The 25,392-nt window shown below is 52.2% G+C and overlaps 1 protein-coding gene across 4 annotated transcripts in view; it reads left to right on the forward strand.

Annotated features, from left to right (window-relative positions):
- The window catches only part of LRSAM1 (leucine rich repeat and sterile alpha motif containing 1), a 55,551-nt gene that overhangs the window by 28,501 nt on the left and 1,658 nt on the right, over positions 1 to 25,392 (forward strand). For 2 of the 4 annotated variants that reach the window (XM_019033255.3, XM_055351199.2), the window contains 14 exons: positions 2,490 to 2,519; positions 2,941 to 3,063; positions 3,398 to 3,537; positions 4,741 to 4,785; positions 6,498 to 6,568; positions 9,286 to 9,385; positions 11,237 to 11,324; positions 12,992 to 13,066; positions 14,751 to 14,831; positions 16,338 to 16,433; positions 18,865 to 18,963; positions 19,505 to 19,636; positions 20,793 to 20,874; positions 24,567 to 24,700. In XM_019033255.3, the coding sequence (XP_018888800.1) occupies positions 2,490 to 2,519; positions 2,941 to 3,063; positions 3,398 to 3,537; positions 4,741 to 4,785; positions 6,498 to 6,568; positions 9,286 to 9,385; positions 11,237 to 11,324; positions 12,992 to 13,066; positions 14,751 to 14,831; positions 16,338 to 16,433; positions 18,865 to 18,963; positions 19,505 to 19,636; positions 20,793 to 20,874; positions 24,567 to 24,700 (1,296 nt within the window). The remainder of the gene's footprint in view (positions 1 to 2,489; positions 2,520 to 2,940; positions 3,064 to 3,397; positions 3,538 to 4,740; positions 4,786 to 6,497; positions 6,569 to 9,285; positions 9,386 to 11,236; positions 11,325 to 12,991; positions 13,067 to 14,750; positions 14,832 to 16,337; positions 16,434 to 18,864; positions 18,964 to 19,504; positions 19,637 to 20,792; positions 20,875 to 24,566; positions 24,701 to 25,392) is intronic. The other 2 variants (XM_055351200.2, XM_063697036.1) reach the window with 2 other exon arrangements.

Raw genomic sequence — 25,392 nt, forward strand, 5'->3', positions numbered from 1 at the left:
CTAAGGTGGGAGGATGGCTTAAGCCCAGGAGGTTGGAGTTTGCAGTGAGCCAGGATTACACCACTGCACCCCATCCTGAGTAACAGAACTAGACCCTATCTCAAAAAAGAAAGAAAAAGAAAACTCAAAACAAAAAAAGGAAACAGACAGATAGTTGCCAGTGGCTGGAGTGGGAAGAGGATTTGATGATGAAGTGGCATGAGCGAATTTTTGAGGGTGATGGAATTGTTTTCTTTTTTCTTTTTGAGATAGAGTCTCACTCTGTCACACTAGGCTGGAGTGCAGTGGCATGATCTCAGCTCACTGCAACCTCTGCCTCTCAGGTTCAAGCAATTCTCCTGCCTTAGCCTCCCGAGTAGCTGGGATTACAGGCGCCTGCCACCACGCCTGGCTAAGTTTTGCATTTTGTTAGTAGAGATGGGGTTTCACCATGCTGGCCAGTCTGGTCTCGAACTCCTGAACTCAAGTGATCCACTTGTCTCAGCCTCCCAAAGTGCTGGGATTACAGGCGTGAGCCACCGCGCCCAGCCGGAATTGTTTTCTATCTTAATTGTGTTTAGAGGTTACAGAACTCTATGCATATATAAAGATTCATAGAATTGTTCACTAACATTGGGTGAATTAGAGTAAATAGATTATACTTGATTAAAAAAATGTTTATATATGCACACAAATACAAATATATTTCTTTCCCAAAGGCACAAATTATATATGTACAGATGCATGCCTTGGGCCTGATAATGACAGTTACACCTGACAGGAGGTGTGGGGTGGGAGGGGAACCAGGGTTAGGCTGGAGTGGTCAGTAGGTGCTTTAGTTTTTTATACCATGTTTCAAACTTTTACAAGGAGAATATATTGAGATGTTATCTGTATAATTGAAGATTAATTTTAAAATTATATTCCTACTATTAGTATAGGCAAAATCCTATTTATAGGTTGCTGCTTTTATAATTCAGAGACTGATCCTGTTCTCAGAACAGGATAACTAAATAGAAGGACCATTCAAAAAATACCTGTGTGCCGGGCGCAGTGGCTCACGCCTATAATCCCAGCACTTTGGGAGGCTGAGTCGGGCGGATGCTTGAGCTCAGGAGTTTGAGACCATCCTGGGTAACATAGCAAGACCTTGTCTCTACCAAAAATACAAAAAATTAGCCAGGCATGGTGGTGCGTGCCTGCAGTCTCAGCAACTTAGGAGGCTGAGGTGGGAGGATCACTAGAGCCCAGGAGGTCGCGGCTGCAGTGAGCTGAGATTGTGCCACTGCACTCCAGCGTGGGCAAGAGTGAGACTCCATCGCAAAGAAAAAACTTGTGTGGGCCGGGCGCAGTGGCTCATGCCTATAATCCCAGCACTTTGGGAAGCAGAGGCAAATGGATCACCTGAGGTCAGGAGTTCGAGACCAGCTTGGCCAACATGGTGAAACCCTGTCTCTACTAAAAATACAGAAAATCAGCCGGGTGTGGTGGTGGGTGCCTGTAATCCCAGCTACTCAGGAGGCTGAGGCAGGAGAATTGCTTGAACCCAGGAGGTGGAGGTTGCAGTAAGCCAAGATTGTGCCATTATTGCACTCCAGTCTGGGCAACAAGAGCGAAACTCCGTCTCAAAAAAAAAAAAAAAAAAAAGAAGAAACTAACTCTTGTGTATGTATGTATTGCTGTTTAATTACATCAATGATAAATTAATTAATTAAACACCAATAATTACATTACATTATTGATGTTTAATACCTGCTCCTTGTTATAAATTTAAACAATACAGACAATTACAAACCAAGTGAATGTCAACCCTTCCACCCTGCACTCCCGTTGCCTGGAGGTAGTCATCGTTGACTGATTAATGACTGTCCTTCTTGACCTTTGACTCAATACCTTCACACATATGCTCAGAGTTGAGTTTTCTTGATGATGTTTTTGCAAAAGTAGAATCATGCTACACACAGGTGAGGGATCTCACACATTCGCCCCATTGGCGGTTGTGTAATAGTCCACTGTATGGATGCACCATGACTTACGGACAGATGTTGATAGATGTATGAGTTATTTCCAGTGTTTTTGCTCTTTTGAATAATTCTGCAGGAAGTTGTACCACACCTTTGTGCACTGTGAGTATTTTGGTGGAGTGGAACCGGGTGCTGTAGGTGTGTTACGCAGACATCCATGGGCATCAGATATCCCATTTCCTGCTCTGCTCTTCAGACCACCATTCCTGCTCAGGGCTGCATCCCAGAACTGTCTTGAAGAGCCCCCTCCTATGGTGCCATGCACATAGTGACAGCCCAGGGGTTCTCATCAGGTGTCTACTGGAACCACCTGGTGCCCTTGATCAATACAGATCCCCTCATCCCCCGACCCCACCATTCTGAGGCAGTGGTCTGGGGTGGGCCAGAGTTTGTATAACATCAGGCCACCCGGGGGTTCCTGGTGCCCATGCCAGGGAGAACCACTGCTGCCACCCTCTCTTGACCACTGTCTTTTTTTCCTCCCAGAACAGGTTCTCAGACTATGAGAAGAGGAAGGTAAGAAAATGCCTTTACCCTTCTGTCACTCTTTTCTCATTAAAGATCTCAACTCAACTCATAAAATATTTGAGAAAATGACTTCTTCCCAGCTCAGAATTAGAGTTCACAGTAATGCCTTCCTCTTACACGCACAGTCTGCTGCATCCTCACGTGCCTCAGGTGGGTGGTAGAGCATCCATGGGACAGATGCAGAGACTGAGGCTCAGAAGGGTTGAGCCCAGCACCGGGCTCTAGACCACTAGCCTCTTCCTGTGAACAGCTTGTTTTCTTACAGTTGGGCCCTGGAGGGGAGAGGGGGTTGCTCAGCATGAAGACCTGGAGCCTGCCCTGTCAGTGTTGAGGGGTGGATTCTCCCGACTTCTGTGTCCTAACTCCCCCAGGGCCTGTGCTGACAGTCACCAGGATCTGTGTCTTGCAGGAACAGAAGATGCTGGAGAAACTCGAGTTTGAACGGCGCCTGGAACTGGGGCAGCGGGAGCACGCCCAGCTCCTTCAGCAGAGCAGCAGCCAGAAGGATGAGATCCTTCAGACGGTCAAGGAGGTTTGTGAGCCGCCTGCTAGGGTCCAGCCTGGCTGCACCCCCCCAGCCAGTGGCCTCCTGGCTTGGGCCAAGGTCCCTGGGATGTGGAAAGGCAGTGGGATGAAGCTGTCACTTCCTTCTGTCCCCCAGCACCTGGGAGGGCCCTTACAGATCACCCAGTCCAGCCTCCCTGTGTGCAGATGGACACTGTAGCCTACTGGGAGGAGCTGGCCCGAGGTCACACAAAAAGGATTGGCAAGGCAGGGTGGGAAAGCCAGCCTCCTAACCCCAGTCAGTACCCCTCACGGCGTCTGAGGGGGTCCCAGGGGCTCAGGACCCCTACCTCCTGCTGCAGGAGCAGTCCCGGCTGGAGCAGGGCCTGAGTGAGCACCAGCGCCACCTCGACGCAGAGCGGCAGCGGCTGCAGGAGCAGCTGAAGCAGACGGAACAGAACATTTCCAGCCGGATCCAGAAGCTGCTGCAGGACAATCAGAGGTTGGGCTCTGCTCCTCGGCCCCAGCCCCAGAGTCCTTCCCCGTGCAGTCCCCTGAGGAGCCGGGAGGAGTGTGTTTCTCCCTCACTGCCTCTGCCCCTGCCCCGGGCTTCCCTTGTCAGGATCCAGTCTGGGTGCTTCAACTGGCACCAGTGTAGAGAGAAAAAAATCTGACCCAGTCATTACAAAGTCTGGTTTCTTAGCATGAGACTGCTACCAGATTGGACCTGCGGCCTCGGGCAAATGTTTCCCCACTGGGCCCCAAGCTTCCCATCTATAAAGTGAGTGGGTTTGACAAGATAGTTGGGATCACATCTTGCTCCAGTATTTTGGGTTCTGGTAACCCGTTGCACTGAGGTCAGCTGTTCACCTGTAGTGAGATTTGCCTTAACAAACCCTGTGCAAGGTACGAGCTACTAAGAGCAGATCTTGATGGGGCTGGGGAGACATGGCGCCAGAAAAGCCTGAGAAGTCTAGTGAGGGGGCCCATTGCAGGATGATTCCAGAAACAGGCTCCAGCCATATGCCCTGCTACTTCCAGGCCTCTTTTTTCTAACCCTGAATCACTCGTTCCTCCCTCACCTGTCAGTTTCAAAAGTACCTGCATGAGTTCAGGAAACCAGTCATCTGTTGGGTGCTTCTTATGTGCCAAGCTTGTTACATCTATTTCCTCATTAACTCTTTACAAATGCACCAAGAAACTGGGTTGTTTTCATTTTGTTTTGTTTGAGACAGAGTCTCGCTGTGTCACTGAGGCTGGAGTGCAGTGGTGTGCTCTCGGCTCACTGCAACCTCCTTCTCCCAGGTTCAAGCAATTCTCTTGCCTCAGCCTCCCAAGGAGCTGGGACTACAGGCTTGCGCCACCACGCCTGGCTAATTTTTGTAGAGATAAGGTTTCTGCATGTTGACCAGGCTGGTCTCGAACTCCTGACCTCACGTGATCTATCCACTTCAGCCTCCCAAAGTGCTGGGATTACAGATGTGAGCCACTGTGTCTGGCTGGGTTTTTTTATTCTTCTGATTTCATAGGTGAGGAAACCTGGGACTTGAGTGGTTTCAGTAACTGGCTAAGAACCCAGAGCTTCAAGGTGGTGGAGCCAAGGTGCCCCCAGCCCATTTCCTAAGCCCCTCTGCACAGCTAACGCAGTGAGACAGGAAACAGGCCTGCTGGTGACTGCCAGGACCTTTTATGATTTTCTCCACAGACAAAAGAAAAGCTCCGAGATTTTGAAATCGCTGGAAAATGAAAGGTAAGTGTTCTTCCAGGAGAGAGCAGCATTTTTTTTTTTTTTTTTTTTTTTGAGACGGAGTCCTGCACTGTCGCCAGGCTGGAGTGCAGTGGCACAATCTCGGCTCAGTGCAACCCCTGCCGCCCAGGTCCAAGCAATTCCCCTGCCTCAGCCTCCCGAGTAGCTGGGACTATAGGCACATACCACCACCAGCTAATTTTTTGTATTTTAGTAGAGACGGGGTTTCACCGTGTTAACCAGGATGGTCTCGATCTCCTGACCTCGTGATCTGCCCGCCTCGGCCTCCCAAAGTACTGGGATTGCAGGCGTGAGCCACTACTCCCGGCCAAGGAGGGCAGCTTTGAGGAGAGAATGTCTTGTGATTCTCCAGAGGATTATGCCAGGACATTTCCCTAAAGCTATAAGGAGATTCACCTCCTTAGATGATATTTAATTACAAAGAATCATTGTCTTCAAGTTCATTAAAACATATGTACACTCCTGAAAAACATTCAGAGACATGAATAAGGCTAGATATATAATGTCCAACTATATTCCTAGTATAAAAAGTTCAGGCCAGGCGCAGTGGCTCACATCTGTAATCCCAGCACTTTGGGAGGCCGAGGTGGGCAGATCACTTGAGGTCAGGAGTTTGAGACCATCCTGGCCAACATGGCAAAACCCTGTCTCTACTAAAAATCAAAACTTAGCCAGGAGTGGTGGCAGGCGCCTATGGTTCCAGCTAAAAAAAAAAAAATTCAAAAAAATCTATATTTCTGGAAAGAAAAATTATTTAGTTACATAAATTATGTATGGAGGAATAACCTGCAGCCATTAAATGTCTTATTGAATAATATTTCTCATTAAGGGAAAACATAACATATTGCTAATGGAAAAAGTGACAGGCTATATTTATAGCAGAATTTTTAGTATATCTTTTTTTTTTTTTTTTTTTTTTGAGATGGAGTCTCACTCTGTCACCCAGGTTGGAGTGCAGTGGCGCGATCTCGGCTCACTGCAACCTCCACCTCCCAGGTTCAAGCGATTCTCCTGCCTCAGCATCCCGAGTAGCTGGGATTATAGGCGCATACCACCAGGTCCGGCTGATTTTTGTATCTTTAGTAGAGATGGAGTTTCACCATGTTGGCCAGGCTGGTCTCAAACTCCTGACCTCAAGTCATCCGCCTGCCTCAGGCTCCCAAAGTGCTGGGATTACAGGTGTGAGCCACCGCACCCGGCCATGTGACTGTTTGTGAAGGAAATATTTAAAGGACATTTTGCTAGGTGTCAACTTACCTTCCCAAAAACTTTCTGCCAGTTTACACTCCTCTCAGCAGTGTAGGAAAGTGCCCATTTCTCCACCACCATCACCATCACCAACAGTTACCAGTTTTCTTACTGTCAACCAACCTAGTAGGTGAAAAGATTTTACTTTCTTTAGTTACCAGTAATGTTAAGCATCTTTCCAGATGTTTATTGATCACTTGAATTTCAGCATTGGCTATTTGCTTCTTTTGCCCATTTTCTAAGGGAGCGTCCGTCTTTTTACACAACATACTCAACTACAGGCTGAAGGCGAACAGAGGGACCCAAGGATTGCTTGTGATGCGGTAGGCATCCAGAGAGCCCATCTAGGTGTAGGTTGCCAAATCAAGGAGGCCTTCCTGGAGGAGGTGGTGTTCATCTGTTGGAAATGTTAAATTTGCTGAATGAATGGATGGATTTTTTTCTAGAATAAGAATGGAACAGTTGATGTCCATAACCCAGGAGGAGACTGAGAACCTGCGGCGACGTGATGTTGCCTGTGAGTTTTGGGATGGGGAGCTTGTGAGCACGCTGCCTGCTGGCTGGGCTGGCAGGGTGGATGGCCCTCCCTCTGTTGGCCATGCATGGAGGGCCCTGAGTGTTAGCCCTCGAGAGGGGCAGTCAAGTCCTGCCATGGAGCACAGGCTCTGGGGTCAGCCTAAATGTGGATGCAGAGTCCCAGTTCAGACACCCACCATGTGACCTTAGGGACATTACTGCTTACTGCTCCCCAACTTTTCCAAGCCTCGGTTTTCTTAGCTATAAAATGGAGGAAATGGGCCAGGTGTCGGGGCTCATGCCTGTAATCCCAGCGCTTTAGGAAGCCGAGGCTGGAGGATCACATGAGCCCAGAAGTTCAAGGCTGCAGTGAGCTGTGATCACACTACTGCACTCCAGCCTGGGTAACACAGCAAGACCATTTCTCAAAAAAAAAGAAAGAAAGTCCAAATGCCCCCAAATAGAGGATTGTTTAAATAAATGTTGGTGATCCATATGCTGTGGCACTCTGCAGTATTAGCATCCTATTAGCATGTTATCAGGGGGAGTGTTCATAAAAATGGGAAGTGGGATGATACCATTTTCATTTTTTTAATTGTAAAATATGCATCATGTAAACTTTACCATCTTAATCACTTTATTTTATTTTATTTATGTTTTGAGACAAAGTCTCGCTCTGTTGCTCAGGCTGGAGTACAGTGGTGCGATCTTGGCTCACTGCAACCTCCGCCTCCCAGGTTTAAGCAATTCTCCTGCGTCAGCCTCCGAGTAGCTAGGATCACAGATGCACACCACCACACCAGGCTAATTTTTGTATTTTTAGTAGAGATGGGGTTTTGCCATGTTGGCCAGGCTGCTCTTGAACTCCTGACCTCAAGTGATCGCCTGCCTCAACCTCCTGAAGTGCTGGTATTACAGGCGTGAGCCACCGTGCCTGGTCTTCATTTTAAAATATATTAGTTCTGTGGCATTATTGTTGTACAACTGCCACCACCATCCATCGCCAGAACTTTTTCATCTTCCTCAACTGAAACTGTCCCTAGTAAACACTAACTCCCTGTGCCCCCCTCCCCTCAGCCCCTGGGAATCAACATTCTACTTTCTGTGTATGGATTTGAGTGTTATAAGTACCTCCTATATGTGGAATCATACAATATTTCTCCTTTTGTGTCTACCATATTTCACTTAGCATAATGTCCTCGGGTTCATCCATGTTGTAGCATGTGTTTGAATTTCTTTCCCTTTTTTTTTTTTTTCCTGTTTCTTTATTTCTAAACACTGGCCCACAAGGGAAAAATTTTCTTCCTTTTTAATACTAAATAACGTTGCATTTCCTGTGTATGCCACATTTTCTTTCTTTCTTTTTTCCTTGCTCTGTCACCAGGCTGGAGGGCAGTGGTGTGAACATGCTCACTGCAGCCTCCACCTCCTGGGCTCAAGCAATCCTCCCACTACAGCCTCCCAAGTAGTGGGGACTACAGACACATGCCACCTCACCTGGCTAATTTTTTTTTTTTTTTTTGAGATAGGGTCTCACTCTGTTGCCCAGGCTGGTCTCAAACTCCTGGGCTCAAGCAGTCCTCCCACCTTGGCCTCCCATAAGTGCTTATATTACAGGTGTGAGCCGCCATGTCCAGCCTCTACATTTTCTTTATCCATTCATCTATCAATGGGAATGTGGGTTGTTTCTACTTTTTGACTCTTACGAATAATGCTACAAATGTGTGTGTACAAACATCTATTCTAGTTCCTTCTTTCAATTATTTTAATTTTTTGATTTTTCTTTTTTTCTTTTTTTTTTTTTTTGAGTTAGGGTCTTGCTCTGTTGCCCAGGCTGGAGTGCAGTGGCATGATCTCAGCTCACTGCAACCTCTGCCTCCCGGGTTCAAGCGATTCTCCTGCCTCAGACTTCCAAGTAGCTGGGATTACAGGCACCTGCCACCATGCCCGGCTAATTTTTGTATTTTTAGTACAGACACAGTTTCGCCATGTTGGCCAGGCTGGTCTCGAACTCCTGACCTCAGGTGATCCACCTGCCTTGGCTTCCCAAAGTGCCAGGATTACAGGCATAAGCCACCACGCCTGGCCTATTTTAATTTATTTAATTCCTAAATGCATAAAAATTGACTAGAAGAATATATATCAAAATGGAATAATATTTCTGGATGACAAGATCACAGGAGATTTTATGTATGTGCTATTCAGTGTTTTACAATTAGCCTTCCAAGTAGATGTTGCTTTTATAGTTAAAAAGAACAGGCCAGGCGCGGTGGCTCACACCTGTAATCCTAGCACTTTGGGAGGCCAAGGCGGGCGGATCACGAGGTCAAGAGATCGAGACCATCCTGGCTAACACAGTGAAACCCTGTCTCTATTAATAATACAAAAAATTAGCCGGGCATGGTGGCGGGTGTCTGTAGTCCCAGCTACTCGGGAGGCTGAGGAGGAGAATGGCGGGAACCTGGGAGGCAGAGCTTGCAATGAGCTGAGATCGCACCACTGCACTCCAGCCTGGGTGACAGAGTGAGACTGCATCTCAAAAAACAAAACAAAACAAAAAGGAACAAAGGGTTTTTTTTAAGATAACTATCAGGTAGGTAACCAGGTGAGGCCTCAAGGCCTGTTCCTCAGTTCCTGTGGAAATCCCTGCTGCCTCCCTGCCCAGGCGCCCCAGGAGCAGCCACTCCACTCAGCTGTCCCCACCTCATGTTCCCACAGCCGCCATGCAGCAGATGCTGACTGAGAGCTGTAAGAACCGGCTCATCCAGATGGCCTACGAATCTCAGAGGCAGAACTTGGTCCAGCAGGCCTGTTCCAGGTAAGGTAAGGAAGAGGAGTCCCAGGTGAGGGAGCTGGGGGAGCTGGCTCAGGGCCCAAGACCATGGGATGAGAGCTGGGCACTAAACCTCCCGCCCTGGGCCACCCCAGCCTCTGCTCTGCTGTTAGGGGCAAGTATTGGCTGCTCTTCCTGAGTTTTCTAGCTGGATCCATGATTCAGTGTTGGGCTGTGTTAAAGTGGTAACAGTCATTCCCATTTCTTGTGCACTTCCTGTGTGGCAGGCACTCGGCTAAGCGATGAACCGCATTCGCTGATTGATTCTAGGAGGGACTGTATTGTTATTCGCCCCATTTCACAATCGCAACTCAGGTTCTGAGAAACTGTATAACGTACCCAAGGAAGCACAGCCGGCAGGTGGCGGAGCCAGGATTTGAGCCCGGCAGAAGGGAGGGGTGTGCTCTTGACTGTGGTACACTCATCAGTGTCTGAGGACCCCCACGGTTGGGGGTGGGATGCCCTGGAGGGATAAGTGAAGGGGTTGCTTTCATGCTGATGGCTGCTGTGGGGTCCGGCTCCCCGTGCTCACTGGGCACTGTGGGTTTGTTGGAGGTTCCACAGGTGCCCAGCAGAGCCAGTGGGGAAAACTCAGTCAGTGCTCAGGAGCCCCAGACAGGGACAGGCCAGCAGCCCTGGATGCCCTGTTTCTCCTCCCATGCAGGTGGCTGGCACAGCTGCCACCCTCCAGGGCGCCTGGACTGTGCGGGCCTCCCCTGGGTCCCTGCAGATGTGGGAATTTCTCCCCCCTTTCCTGATATGTGACACTGTGCTTAGGAGTTGCAAGCGCAGGGGTCAAACAGACCTGGATCCAGGTCCCACTTCTCCTTACTAACCATGAGGTCTCAGGCAAGTCTCTTTCCTTCCTTGGGCTTCAAATTCCTTATCAGATAAATCATAGTACCTACCTGTAGAGTTGGTGGAGAATTTGATGAGTGTTGATGAGCATAATCTCTAGTGCATAAAGGTCCAATAAATACTTGCTATTGTTGTGAAGCAGGGACCTCACTGGGAAAAAATAGTTGCTATTATGAAATAAACAAAGCCAAGATGGTGGCTGGGCGCAGTGGCTCACGTCTGTAATCCCAGCACTTTGGGAAGTCGAGGTGGGTGGATCACCTGAGGTCAGGAGTTTGAGACCAGCCTGGCCAACATGGTAAAACCCCGTCTCTACTAAAAATACAAAAAATTAGCCAAACGTAGCAGTGGGCGCCTGTAATCCCAGCTACTTGGGAGACTGAGGCAGGAAAATTGCTTGAACCTGGGAAGTGGAGGTTGCAGTGAGCCACGATCACACCACTGCACTCCAGCCTGGGTGACAGAGCAAGACTCTGTCTCAAAAAAAAAAAAAAAAAAAAAACAACCAAGATGGTGCCAAAGCACAGACATACATGAGGCTGCAGGTTCTTGTGCCCAAATCAAGGGCTGCTCCTTGCTCCCTGCCCGGGGTGAGAATGCCGGGAAGGACAGCTTTGTCATACTTCGGTGGCTCACCACCCATGGGAGTCAGGAGCTCCCCACCCACGGAGGTGGCTGGGCAGAGGCAGGCATCCACTTCCGGGGGGGTGCTGTGGAGGGTATCCTGGTGGCGGGTTGGGTGAGAGGACCTGGAAGCATCTCTCTCCCAGCTCCCAACTCGATCCCCTTCCCTCCAGGCCATGGGATTCAGACAGACTCAGTGTCTGTGGCCCACCCAGGGCCCGGCTCCCAGCAGGTACTCCATAAGTGTGGTCCACTGAAGAAATGGGTTATCTTGATCTCCTCCAAGGGGCCTGGCACATAGTAGGTGCTCGGGAAACGTTCCAAGAATGAATGAATTTGCTGTCTTTCTGGCAGCATGGCCGAAATGGATGAACGATTCCAGCAGATTCTGTCGTGGCAGCAAATGGATCAGAACAAAGCCATCAGCCAGATCCTGCAGGAGGTGAGCCCTCGCCCAGAGCCTGAGGGTGGGGGCTCAAGAGGGAGGTTCAGGAGCCAGGGCAGAGTGCAGAGCTCCACACAGAGCCCTTCCTAGACAGCATGTGGGACCGCAGAGGTTTGTGACCATAGAAGTGTACAAGTGATCAGGGTGAGGGGTGGAGAGAGGCTGAGGGGGGCCAGGGGGATGGTCTTCTGGTCACTAAAATCCACAGAAGCACCTCCACCTGCTCTCTGGCAGGCTCCTACCCCCATCCTGTGTAGGAGGCTCCATGGGAAGGACTTAAGTGGCAGGAGGTGATGGTGACCACACCATGGAGGTCAGGGCACAGAGGATGCTGTGGGACCTCTGGCCTCTTCTCATGTCCAGACCTGCTGTGCTGCTATCTGCTCTTCCATCTCTGCGGTGCTCAGGAGGTACCTGGCAGGGCTCTTGAGTGGATGAAACGAAGGGCCCCTGTGACCTCCTCCCCTGCGGTGTCCATATTACTCTGTTTAGCGTTTTTGTTTTCTTTTTTTGAGATGGAGTTTCCCTCTTGTTGCCCAGTTTGGAGGGCAGTGGTGCGATCTCGGCTCACTGCAACCTTTGTCTCCCAGGTTCAACTGATTCTCCTGCCTCAGCCTCCCAAGTAGCTAGGATTACAGGCACCCACCAACACGCCCAACTAATTTTTGTATTTTTAGTAGAGATGGGGTTTTGCCACGTTGGCCAGGCTGGTCTCGAACTCCTGACCTCAGCTGATCCACCCACCTCGGCCTCCCAAAGTGCTGGATTTACAGGCATCAGACACCGTGCCTGGCCTGTTTAGCTTTTTATTTTCCTTTTTTTCTTTTTTTTAAAGACAAAGTCTTGCTCTGTTGCCCAGGATGAGTGAAGTGATGTGATCACAGTTCACTGCAGCCTCAAACTCCTGGGCTCAAACGATCCTCCCACCTTTGCCTCCTGAGTAGCGGAGACTATAGGGCCACCATGCCCAGCTAATTTTTTTTTATTTTTTGTAGAGACAGAGTCTCCCTATGTTGCCCAGGCTGGTCTCAAACTCCTGGGCTCAAGCAATCCTCCTGCCTCGGCCTCCCAGAGTGCTGGGATTACAGACATGAGCCACCGGCCTGTTCAGCTCTTTCCTGCAGCCCCGTGGGAGTCTTGCCGCTGCCTCCCTTCTTCCCTCGCCTTTCTCCCCTGTCCTCTGCGTGTTTGTCATCCCACCCTGCTCCTTTCTCCCTAATTTCAATCTCTGTTCTAAAATGGTTTGACTTAGTATCTGTGGAGCTTGTCTGAGGAAAATTCTCCATTTCTCAGAGGAGGCATCTGCCTTGTGGTTAAGTGGGGCTCGGGAGCTGGATAGGCTTGGTGTGTGTCCCAGCACCGCTGATTCATGCCCCTGAGTGTCACTCCCCATCTGTGAAGTGGGGCAGTAAAAGCACCCCCACGGTCCACTGTGGTGGAAACTCAGGGTGTGATGCCGGAAGTGCATCAAGTAGAGGCTGCCCGAAGTGAGCCCCTAGTATCATCTTAAGGTTTACACAAGTGAGGTGAAATCTTCTCCCTGTCTCAGAAAAAAACCCATCCATTAAGGTGCTTTGTACACAGCTTTTGCTTTTCACAGGGATGGGGCTGCAGGGAAAAGTGTGGGCACGGCCCCTGCTGAGGGCTGGTGGTCTGTGTTGCAGAGCGCGATGCAGAAGGCTGCGTTCGAGGCACTCCAGGTGAAGAAAGACCTGATGCATCGGCAGATCAGGAGCCAGGTGAGCGCTGGGGCTGGGGTCCCTGGACCTGCTCTCTCAGAGACTTGCAGAGTGGCCCTCCCGGGCGGCAGGTCGCAGCAGTTGAGGTTTGAACCCCAGCTCCTTGGCTTGCTAGCCCAGCAAGAGGTCGAGGCCTTGCCCTCAGAACCTCCCTTTGCTCCCAGCCTTGTGTCGGGGCTGCTGGGAGGGTGTCTAGAGACCTCCTATTCCGGGGTCTGGCGAGGGTCTTGCCAGCGAGGCGGGTCTCCACCACGCCTGGGCCAGGGAGGCCGGTGCTGATGTGTGGCTTTGACTGCTCCAGCTGCCTCTGCTGTCCCTGCTCCAGGCAGGACTTCCCCACTGGGAAAAGCAGCCGGCACAGGCCCCAGCGCTCCTACAGCTCAGACAGACAGAGGCGTCTCGGGGGCATATAGTATTTCCCCCAGAAGAGGGCAGGGGGAGCTGTGAGCCACCGTGGTCCTGACACCTGCTGAAAAGTGACCTCGGCCCAGGAGGAGGCGGTCCTCCTCATAGACCCTCCCTCATGTGACGAGATACCCCCCACCCCCTGCAGGCCGGCTGCTGACCTTCAAGCTATCCTTGGGCAAGCCCACCTACACGGCCTGGTGGTCACCGCCTGTGGCGTGGGGCTGGGGCTGGGGCTGGGGCTGAAGTGAGCGTCAGGCTATGGGAGTACTCCTGCATCATGTTCAGCACACTGAATTTTGCATTTGTGCATGGTTTTTTTCTTTCTCTATTTTTCTTTCTTTCTTTCTTTCTTTTTTTGGACCAATTTACCTTTTTAATTTCAATTCCACATTGCCGGACATGAAGCTCATTCCTCTGACCAGGGGTTGGTGGTGTCATAGGGACTTAGGGATGAGGGTCACAGGGTCATGGGCACAGAATAGAGAAGTACTGGCTATGGGGTCTGACCCCCACCCCTGCCCAGGGCTAAAATCCCCTAGACACACCCTGGAGAGTCTGTGAGGGCCCCCAGCATTCTCACTGCAGATGGTTTTGACCAGGTCAGCTGTTGCCCTTAAACCCTGAGCTGAGGCATCCCAGAGAAAGGGATCTCTCCCTTACCTGCTCTGTGTCCTTGGGCAAGTGACAACCTCTCTGAGCCTCAGTTTTCTTGTCTATAAAATGGAGGCAATAATACCTCCTAGCAGCCAGAGAATTGATGAAATATGATACCTCAAGTGTGCAGCACAGGCCTAGCACATACTAGGTGCTCAAGACATACCAGCTACTACTACCACTGTTACTCAGTCACTTCCATTACCCTCTGCTCTCCCCTGCAACAGCGATGTGAGGGACAAGAGAACTTGACCAGCAGGAGACTGGGTGATAGCTCTGTCTGTGCTTTACTCTGGCCTGAATCCCCAAGGAAAGCCTCCTCTCCATCGCACAAGCCTTTATCCCGATCCCACTCTAGGACAGATCCTGTGCTGGCCTCTTGGTAAACAATTTCGGCCACAACAAGCACGTCCATGACCCCAGGAACGCGAGGCCATGAAGGAACGAATTCTTGTTCAAGCCCCTTGACGAGGTTCCCAGGCCCGCAGGTTCCCCTCATTCCAGAGCCTCCCCAGCCTCCCCAGAAAGGCTTCTTAGACCTACTTGGTCACCAGAAAGTAGCAGCACAAAACTGAACTGTGGCTAATGTGAGTAAAAAAACCCTGTCTCGTCTTCTGTTTAGATTAAGTTAATAGAAACTGAGTTATTGCAGCTGACACAGCTGGAGTTAAAGAGGAAGTCCCTGGACACAGAGTCACTCCAGGTATGTAGGGCTCCCTGCCCCTGCCCTCCTTCACGTGGGAAGACCCCCACCTGGTGCTCCCTCCCAGCCTCTGGCAGCTGCTCACCAGCCCCTGGGAGTCAAGGGCTTCCCCAGCAGACAGAGGGCAGAGCTCCTCTGTGGCTGTGACACCAGAGGACACCCCCCAGCCCCAGAAGGCCCAGCGCAGGCCAAGGTTAGAGGTGGTCAGCCTGTTGCGAGGCAGGAGGGTCAGAGGAAGGAGGGTTTCATTGCCAAGGCTCCCCCGCTCATCTCCATCACTGTGTTTCCTGTGCTGGGTGCGGGCCCGCCGCTGAGCTCCTGTCTCTCTCTGTAGGCCGTGCTTTAGGCCTCCAGGCACACATCCTCCAGGGCTGGAGCTTTTGGGTGTCCCGGGTTGTCTGGAGGAGAGGGCCCAGCCGCATCTGTGTAACTCCCTGCAGGCAGCATCTCTGGGGCTCCAGCCCGGGAGTCCTGCGCACACAGATGAGAGGGCAGCAGGGACTGGCAGCTGGCGTCCTGGACTGGATGCCTGGGAGCTGGGTGTGGCCCAGCACAGCCCTGCTGTGCAACTTTGGCAGGTCGGGGAGGAGAGGCAGCCCTTTCCCCTCTCTGAACCTCAGCCTCTCCAGCTGCAGACGGAGGGCTGGATGGGATGGTGTGTGAGGACATGTGCCTGTGCCAGGAGTTTGAGCAGAGCCTTCGGTCTGTCACTGTCCCTGTGTCTGTTCTCAGTGGAGAAGTCTCAAGCCGTCCCATGGACTCCTCAGTGCAGTGAAGGGTCTGGGATCTGGATCCCTGGTCTCAGGTGCACCGCAGGTGTGCTGCTTGCCCTTAGACAGGCCTCTGCCCCTCCAGGCCTTCTTCCCCTACTCCATAAGATGGCAGCGGTCCTCCAGGCCCAGCCTGTGCCATCAGGCCATCGGAGAAGGCTGAGCTAGCAAGGGAAAGCCCTTTGTGAGCCTTGAAATGATCTCCAGAGATGAGGGGACTGGGACTGCCCTTAGAGAAGCTGCGGTCATCATGCCTGGTGGGTGCCCTAGTCCCTGCCCACAAGTGTGGCAGGGCTCTGGCTGTTGGGGCCCCCATGGAGTTTCCAAGAGCAGGCGCAGGAGTGAAGGAGGGACCCCAGGCTCTGGTTTGCACGCACCTCCATTTGTGTGGGGCCCCACACTGCTCCCCGCCATTTGCTTCTGCCCATGTGCTCTGTTGTCTGGGAGACCAAAGGCAGGCACCTGTGGCTTGTCATTTCTTTTGTTTGATGTTTCTTACCATCCCATTGTCATCAGTCACCAGGATCCCATGCCTGACTTAACCCCACAAGGAAGAGAGATGCGGGCTTAGGGTAAGGGGGCAGAAGGGCCTCTTAGCTTTGTCCCCCAACGCAGCCTGGAGGCATTGGGCAGAGAACCGAGTGAGCGGGAGGCCAGGCCCTTCTCCATCCTGCCACCGCGGGACTCCTGCGCTGCCGCCAGCTCACGGTGGTGCGGGGTGTGGTCTTGTTCGCAGGAGATGATCTCGGAGCAGCGCTGGGCCCTCAGCTCCCTGCTCCAGCAGCTGCTCAAAGAGAAGCAGCAGCGAGAGGAAGAGCTCCGGGAAATCCTGGTATGTGTTTGGCTTCTGTGCTCAGCATCACACAGGCATTTGCTTTTCTTGAACAGACTTGCCATTTGTAGAAACACCTGTTATTCAAGTAAGAGTTATTCATCAAAGAAAAACTGGAAAGTACAAAGGAAAATAATTGCATTTCCAAGCGTTATCTCCTGCCATTTTTTATTTGTTTTGTTTGTTTGAGACAGGGTCTCACCCTGTCGCCCAGGCTGGAGTGCAGTGGCGCAGTCTCAGCTCACTGCAGCCTTGACTTCCTGGGCTCAAGCGATCCTCCCACCTCAGCTTCCCGAGTAGCTGGGACTACAGGCATGTGCCACCATGCCTGGCACATTTTTTTATTTTTTGTAGAGATGGGGTTTCGCCATGTTGCCCAGGCTGGTCTCCAACTCCTGGGCTCAAACGATCTGTCTGCCTTGGCCTCCGAAAGTGCTGGTTTTACAGGCATGAGCCACCGGGCCTAGCCTCTCCTGCGGTTTTGATGCATATTTTCCAAACATTGTGATGCATCTTTATAGCTGTTCGTGTATGTGCCTTTTAAACGTGACATGCTGCATACCCTTTTCGAGCAGCCTGTTTCCGCATGTTCTTTTCAAGTCATTAAACTATTCCTTGACGTCCTTTCTCAAGGCTGTGCTTGGCCCCTATTGTTGAGTATGTGGATTACTTCTGGTTTTTAAACTTTTCTAGGCAATGCTCTTCGAATGCCTTTGTAGTCGAGTATTCGGGAACAGCCATGAGTATTCACTCCAGACAGGACTCATTATGTCCAGGGCAGGCCATTTGATAAGCTTTTGGCAGGAGTGGCCCAGCTGTCCCCTGTCTCCTGATGGGTTTGACACTGGCACATTTTCAGCGTGGCAGAGGCCCCCTTGAGAGTGTCTCCTCTAGACCCAGAGGGCACCCAAGCAATGAGGACAGAGGCCAGGATCACCATCTGGGGTGGAAAAGACCGAATCGTTCCTGTGTCCCCGTGAATGCACCAGATGCCCTCTGAGCTGCGTCCTAGGCCGGGCCCTGTGCAGGTTTAGAAGAGAGAGACCAGCTGCTTCTGGAGCCCTGAACAAGCCAAGTGGTGCCTGTGCCCATCAGAGGAAGCTGCCTGTTCCTCACGGTGCCCTACTGCCATCTCCTACGCATCAGGTTACTTTGCAGATGGTGCCTTGGCACTGTGCCGTAGCAGCCAGGTGCTATGGCTGGTGCCCCTGCCCTTGTAGGCCTTGGGGGTCACCACCAAAGGAGGAAGCACCGCCCCAGCAGAACACAGCCCATCCAGCTCCTGGGCGCTGGAAGAGAGGGACTGCAGCCCGGGAGGGCCAACGACGGAAGGGAGCAGTGGGCGTGGCCAGGTCCAGGAGGGGCCCCCAAAGGGCAGTAAGGCCCAGCAGGGATTGGGAAACGCCTGTGCTGATCCCACTCCCCATGTCATGCCAGCCCTCACTGAGCAGCTCCGTTGTTCTGAGCACGGGCTCTGGAGCAAGACATGCCTGGGTCTGATTCCTGGCCCCACCCTGGGCAGGTTACTCGTCAGCCTGAACCTCAGCTCCCTCACCTGGGAGGTAGAATCTCCTTCCTGGAGTTGTGAGAATTAATGATGGCATCCTTAGGTGCACAGCATGGCCTGGCACATGGTACTGTGAACATGTCAGCTACGCCTGTTGTCACCGTGGCTGTTATCAGCATTGTTTGTTCACTGCTGTATTCCCAGCACCTAGAACAGTACTCAACGAAGAGTTATCGAATGGCAGAATAAAAGAATCATGTTCAGGCTGGGCGCAGTGGCTCACGCCTGTAATCCCAGCACTTTGGGAGGCTGAGGTGGGCAGATCACTTGATGTCAGGAGTTTGAGACCAGCCTGGCCAATGTGGTGAAAACCCCATCTGTACTAAAAATATAAAAATTAGCCGGGCATGGTGGCACACACCTGTAGTCCCAGCTACTCGGGCACTCCAGCCTGGGTGACAGAGCAAGAGTCCATCTCATCTCAAAAATAAAATAAAAGTACCAAGTGCTGTCCACCCGCTCAGAGGAGCATAGTTCATAACCATCATTTTGGTTTGGTTTTGTTTTGTTTTTTTGAGACGGAGTTTCGCTCTTGTTGCCCAGGCTGGAGTGCAGTGGCGCCATCTCAGCTCACTGCAACCTCTGCCTCCCGGGCTCAAGAGATTCTCCTGCCTCAGCCTCTCGAGTAGCTGGGATTACAGGCATGTGCCGCCATGCCCGGCTAGTTTTGTATTTTTAGTAGAGATGGGGTTTCTCCACGTTGGTCAGGCTGGTCTCGAACTCCCGACCTCAGGTGATCTGCCCACCTTGGCCTCCCAAAGTGCTGGGATTACAGGCATGAGCCACCGCGCCTGGCAACCATCATTGTTATTACAGGTTTTATTACCATTTTGTGACTAACATTGCCTGCTTCATTCCTGGCAGACGGAGTTAGAAGCCAAAAGTGAAACCAGGCAGGAAAATTACTGGCTGATTCAGTATCAACGGCTTTTGAACCAGAAGCCCTTGTCCTTGAAGCTGCAAGTAAGGACTGCTGGTGCCTGCCCCGGCCGGGGAGCCCTGGGGACCTCCTCTCAGAGGCGCCTGTGGTGCCTCCACCATGCTCTGCCTCTTGTTACTTTTCTGGTGACTCTAGCATGCCAGCTCCTGTGCCAAGCCCCAGTGGAGACAGAAGTGAGAGTAAGGGAGTGTTCATTCTGGTGAGGGGGACGACAAGGCACTGGTCACTGCTGTGCAGGGCAGAGACCACTGAGCCCACAGTAGAGCAAAGCCTGTGCCGGGAGCCACTGTCTGTCCAGCACCTGCGGGGACAGAGAGGCAGTTGAAACAGCCCCCTCTTGGTGGATGTTCAAGTTGCTTACTATTTTCAGGTTTGCAGACAGAGCGGCAGTGAACCCCTGGGCCTATCTATCTATCTCTGTGTGCCTACATATGAGTTTTTGTAGGAAAAATCCCAAGTACATTCTATGTATTATGTTATATATATTCAAACCCTTCATTTCCTGTTGTAAACAGTGGGTTCTTTTCTTCCTTCCCGCTCATGGTACACGTTTCTGTCTTGCAGGAAGAGGGGATGGAGCGCCAGCTGGTGGCCCTCCTGGAGGAGCTGTCGGCTGAGCACTACCTGCCCATCTTCGCGCACCACCGCCTCTCACTGGACCTGCTGAGCCAAATGAGCCCCGGGGACCTGGCCAAGGTGGGCAGCAGCCGTCTGCAGGGAGGGGAGGGGCGTGCAAGGCCGCTGTCCTGACCAGCCGCGGGTTGATCTGCTCCTTGTGTAGTCCTCGTTGAGGCCTGTCCTTACCTAATGGTCCAGGGCCACCTTGCTTCCAGATGGCCAGAACACCTGCCCATCTGCCCCAGCCGCCTGTGTGTGCCCTGCACACTGTCTCACTGGGAAATCCTGGGGAGGTGGGTCCTGCTGACCTGATCAGACTGGATCTTCAGACTGGAGGGACAAGACAGGCCCTTGGGGATTATCCAATCCAGCCTCTGCCCTGCCTCATGGTGTCACAAACTGTCGTGGCCAAAGCACTGCCTGAGCCCCTGTTCCTTTCTGGGCACAAGCTGAGCTCTTTACAGCACATTAATCCACTTATTCTTCAAAACAGAATACTCATCGCTGTGCCAGCTAACTTTGTAGCACCTGCACATGCGGGGCACCATTTTAAGCACTTTTTGTATTCGAACTCACTGAATTCTCCCGACAGCCCAGCGGGGTACATATCATTATCATCATCTTTCAATTGAGACCCAGTAAGGCAATAACTTGGCCCAAGGTCACACAGCAGAGTGAGGTCTCCACCCCAAGCAGTGTGGCCCCAGAGTTCGTGTTCTTTGCCATGAGACTGTCCTGCCCCTCCCTGGACAGATGCAGACACCAGGGTCCAAGAGGACTGGATGGCACTGAGGGTCACAGGCCGTGCCGCTCAGGCTCTGGAGGCTGAGGGACTGTAGGGCTCGTGTGCTGCCGCTGCTTAGTGGCTTGGCCGCCAAGGCTTCTCTCCTCCCCCACCTGGTGGGGAAGTGGCTGAGGTGTGCAGGTGAAGCCTGGCACCGGGAAGCAGTTGCTAAACCATAGCTGTTGCTAGTGCTGGTTTCCCTTTGGGCCTCAGTTTCCCCCCAACCCCTGCCACACTGATTGTTGGGCTGAGGCCTGGGGAGGTTGCCCTCACAGCTGTGGTGCCGCACTGCCTCATCCTGACCGTGGGCCCCGCCAGGCCCCGGAAGGCTTCCACATTTCCAGCAGGAGGTGTCGACAGTCCTGTGAGCCTGGGCCTGTGCCAGGTGGCTCACACCATTTAGCGGGCTCCCGCCCAGGCCACAGTCTGCACTTCCTTGAACTGTCACAGGTGGGCGTCTCAGAAGCTGGCCTGCAGCACGAGATCCTCCGGAGAGTCCAGGAACTGCTGGATGCAGCCAGGATCCAGCCAGGTACCAGCACAGCTCCAGCCTCTTCCAGGCAGGGCTCCAGCTGTATGTGTGGGCTCTGGTGGGGACAGTCATTTGCTTACATTTCAGGATGAGTCCTGAGGGCTGGTTCTAGCCTCTGCTGGTCGGTAAGGTTCCCTCCCAAGGAGCAGGCTTAGGGATCAGTGAGCCCGTTTTACAGATGGGAAAAATGGGCCACCAAATTGGGAGAACAGGAGACCTCCACGTAGCAGTGGAGGGGCCCTCCCAGCTCCCTGTCCCATAGCCTTCCCTCAGTCCACCCTACAGACGCTGGGATCCACACACTGAGGGACTTTGGACTAGAGGGAGAAATAGCCTGTCCCCAGGGCCTGCAGTATACCCAATGCTGGGCCTGAGGCATGCCTGTGGACGTGGAGAGATGTCCACAACAGGCTGTGAAGGGGCAAAGGCAGGTCGTGAGGCCCGTGGGGAGAAGGGGCAGATGTGGAGTCTGGGGTCTGCCATGTGCTGAGCATGATCTGGGAGCCCGGCACCTGCCCACTGCTGTGCATGAACCACGTTGAGGAACCTCCGGATCCACCCTGTGAGGAGGCGCTGTTGTGGTCCTCATTTTCAAGATGGGGAAACTGAAGCGCAAAGAGGTTAGCTTGTCCCCCGTCAGGTCCCATTGCTGGCAGATGGTGGAGCCACTGGGCTTGCCTGCCTCCCTGGGGAAGAGGTGAGGGGCCAGAGCAGGAGTGAAGGAGAGGGCAGTCTTGTGCTGCTGGGCTGGGCGAGGCTCTGGACAGGGCATTTTTAGCCAGAGCCAAGGAAGAGGCGGAGGAGCTGAGGCGAAGGTGGAGTTCTGGACTGGACCTCAGTGGGGAGGCCCCAGGGCTCCACGGGGCTGGGCTGACTGCAGCCCCAGGATAGCTTCAGGCACCAGTTTTGCAGCTACTTTTACTCCAGGGACATTGACTCAACCCCCAAAAAGTCATTAAACTTCTTAGCTTTTTGATATCGAGTCATGTGCAGAATAGGCCCCTTCTGGATGTTCCTGACCCCCCAGCTCTCAGACTGGAGATCAGAAGAGTTTTCCATCAGGAGTTGGGGTCACCCCCGGCAGACAAGCCTCACGTGAGCAGGAGCCACAAACAGGTGCCCTTCACCCTGAGTGGGGTGCAGTGCCTCTGAGCCCAGCAGTCCTCAGGACCGGCTGTCTCTCACTGTTTGAGTCATCCCTGGAGCAAACAAGCAGGTTCTTCCTCTCCATAGCAGATTGGCCATGAGGATCTGTGGCCACATGCAGAAAACGGATGCCTGGGCTGCTCAGGGCTTCCTGCTTGTGCCCATTGGTAGGGGAAGGGGCCATGGTGGGATCCGTCCTCAGTTCCAGAAGGCAAGGGAAACCCTCAATTTCCTAGCAATTCTCTTATTACTCCCAGAAATCGGTATACTTTATATCAAATATAGAGGCTGGGGCCAGGTGTGGTGGCTCACACCTGTAATCCCAGCACTTTGGGAGGCTGAGGTGGGTGGATCACCTGAGGTCAGGAGTTTGAGTCCAGCCTGGCCAACATGGTGAAACCCTGTCTCTACTAAAAATACAAAAATTAGCCAGGCGTGGTGGCGTGCACCTGTAGTCCCAGACTCAGGAGGCTGAGGCAGCAGAATTGCTTGAACCCAGGAGGCGGAAGTTACAGTGAGCCAAGATCATGCCATTGCATTCCAGCCTGGGTGACAAGTGAAACTCTGTCTCAAAAAAAAAAAAAGAAAAAGAAAAAAACAAATATAGAAGCTGGGTGCAGTGGCTCATGGCTGTAATCCCACACTTTGGGAGGCCTACGCGGGAGGATCACTCGAGCCCAGGAGTTTGAGACCAGCCTGGGCAACATAGGGAGACCCCTTCTCTACAAAAAATAAAATAAAATTAGCTGGGTGTGGTGGTGCACACCTTAGTTCCAGCTACTTGGGGGGCAAAGGTGGGAGGATCGCTTGAGCTTGGGAGGTCGAGGCTGCAGTGAGCCATGATTGTGCCCCTGCACTCCAGCCTGGAAAAGAGTGAGACTGTCTCAAAAACAAAACAAAACAAAAAAATAAAAAAAATTAGCAAGGCGTCATCCCAGCTACTCTGGAGGCTGAGGTAGGAGGACTGCTTGAGCCTGGGAGGTTGAGGCTGCAGTGAGCTGTGATCATGATACTATACTCCAGCCTGGGTGACAGAGCAAGACCCTGTCTAAAAAAAAAAATATATATATATATATATATATGAATGCCCCCTCAAAATGGTGGTTTGGGGGCAGCACTGATAGCCTTAGAGGGTCTAGTGTTGTAACAGCCTTTAAAAAAATCTTTAGTTGTGGCCGGGTGCGGTGCCTCACGCCTGTAATCCCAGCACTTTGGGAAGCCGAGGAGGGCGGATCACGAGGTCAGGAGATGGAGACCATCCTGGCCAACATGGTGAAACCCTGTCTCTACTAAAATTAGCTGGGCACGGTGGCGTGTGCCTGTAGTCCCAGATACGCAAGAGGAGAGGCTGAGGCAGGAGAATCACTTGAATCTAGGAGGCGGAGGTTGCAGTGAGCCGAGATCGCACCACACTGCACTCCGGCCTGGCGAGAGTGAGACTCCATCTCAAAAAAAAAAAAAACTTTAGTTTTTTCCTGTTATAAAAAATAATGCTTGTAATTCAAGCCGTAGAATAAAGTGAACTGTGATCAGGAAGGGAACGAGGGATAGAGTCAAGGAAGTGGGTGGCTCACGTTGCATGATAGAAAAAGAGACTTAGCAGCCGGGCATGTTGGCTCACACCTGTAATCCCAGCACTCTGGGAGGCTGAGGTGGGTAGATCACCCGAAGTCAAAAGCTTGAGACCAGCCTGGCCAACATGGTGAAACCCCATCTCTACTAAAGATACAAAAATTAGCCTGTCGTGATAGTGGGCACCTGTAATCCCAGCTACTCGGGAGGCTGAGGAAGGAGAATTGCTTGAACCTGGGAGGCAGAGGTTGCAGTGAGCCGAGATCGCACCACTGAACTCCAGCCTGGGTGACAGAGCGAGACTCTGTCTCAAAAAAAAAAAAAAAAAAAAAAAAAAAGAGACTTAGCATTTTGTAAGGGCTGCTTCTGATGTCTTAGCAGGGGATGCTGGCTCCAGGGCAGAGCAGCCAGCATGCTGGGGACTCTGTGGGGCTGGGGGCAGGGGAGCAGCCTTGGGGGGGCCTCTCATTCTGCTCCCCTGGGTCACCTGATGGGCAGCAGCCCATCCTATCTCCTGGGCAACCAGGTGGAGAAGCCAAGAGCTGGTCCTTCACTGAGAGCTCCTGCCCCAGGGATCTGCAGCTGCATCACCAGATGGCCACGTGGCCCTGGGTTGAGTAACTCCCAGTCTCTGAGCCTCAAATGTCTCATCTCTGAAAGTGCCAAGCCCTACTTGCAGGGTGGCTATGAAGCGTCCCGGGGACATTAGAGATCAGAGGACCCACTTAACAAGCGCTGCGGCCATCCCTGCAGAGAGACTTCACTCCCATTCTGCAGATGGGAAATGAGGCTCCGAGAAGAGAAGAGGAGAAGAGAGTGTGTGGCAAGGAGAGCACTTCCCTCAGATCTGAGAGCAGAGGCTCCCCCACCCTCCAGCTCACTCACCATGGGGATGGGCAGGGCCACGATGAGCCCCTAGGGGCTGGGGTCAGCGGAGATGACCCTGGCTCAGTCTGTCTGTCTGGTCCCCACAGAGCTGAAACCACCAATGGGTGAGGTCGTCACCCCTACGGCCCCCCGGGAGCCTCCTGAGTCTGTGAGGCCATCCGCTCCCCCTGCAGAGCTGGAGGTGCAGGCCTCAGAGTGTGTCGTGTGCCTGGAACGGGAGGTAAGTCCGGGACCCTCCCCACCCGCCTGCCCTGCCTGTGGCCACCCTCCTCAAATTCTCCAGGTACAGGGTTGTCTCTGAACGTGTTTTCTCCAGTTCTCTAAGTAGATTGTGCTCATCTAGAAAGAAGGCAGGAAATAAAGATGACCCCTGGTCCCATGACCCAAATATGAGCTGCGCTCACATCATTTTCCGGACCTTTTTCTTTTTGTTCCTACTTAATAAATACATTAGGAAAAAATTTCCCAAATCATGAAATATCAACAACATGATTTACCCTGCAGAGGCTTTAGAAAATCATCTTTTGGCCAGGCATGGTGGCTCACGCCTGTAATCCCAGCACTTTGGGAGGCCAAGGCAGGTGGATCACCTGAGGTCAGGAGTTCGAGGCCAGCCTGGCCAACATGGTAAAACTCCATCTCTACTAAAAATACAAAAATCAGCCAGGCGTGGTGGTGGGCGCCTGTAAGCCCAGATACTTGGGAGGCTGAGGCAGGAGAATCGCTTGAACCTGGGAGGCAGAGATTGCAGTGAGCCAAGATCCCACCACTGCACTCCAGCCTGGCAGACAGATCGAGATTCCATCTCAAAAAAAAGAAAAAATCATCTTTTAAAAATTCATTAACACTTACTCTAAAAATTACACAGAGCAGTGAATGAAATACAAATCTTCCTTTGCCTCCGCTGAGGGA

Source organism: Gorilla gorilla, chromosome 13 (genome assembly GCF_029281585.2).
Source record: "Gorilla gorilla gorilla isolate KB3781 chromosome 13, NHGRI_mGorGor1-v2.1_pri, whole genome shotgun sequence".
NCBI lineage: Eukaryota > Metazoa > Chordata > Mammalia > Primates > Hominidae > Gorilla > Gorilla gorilla.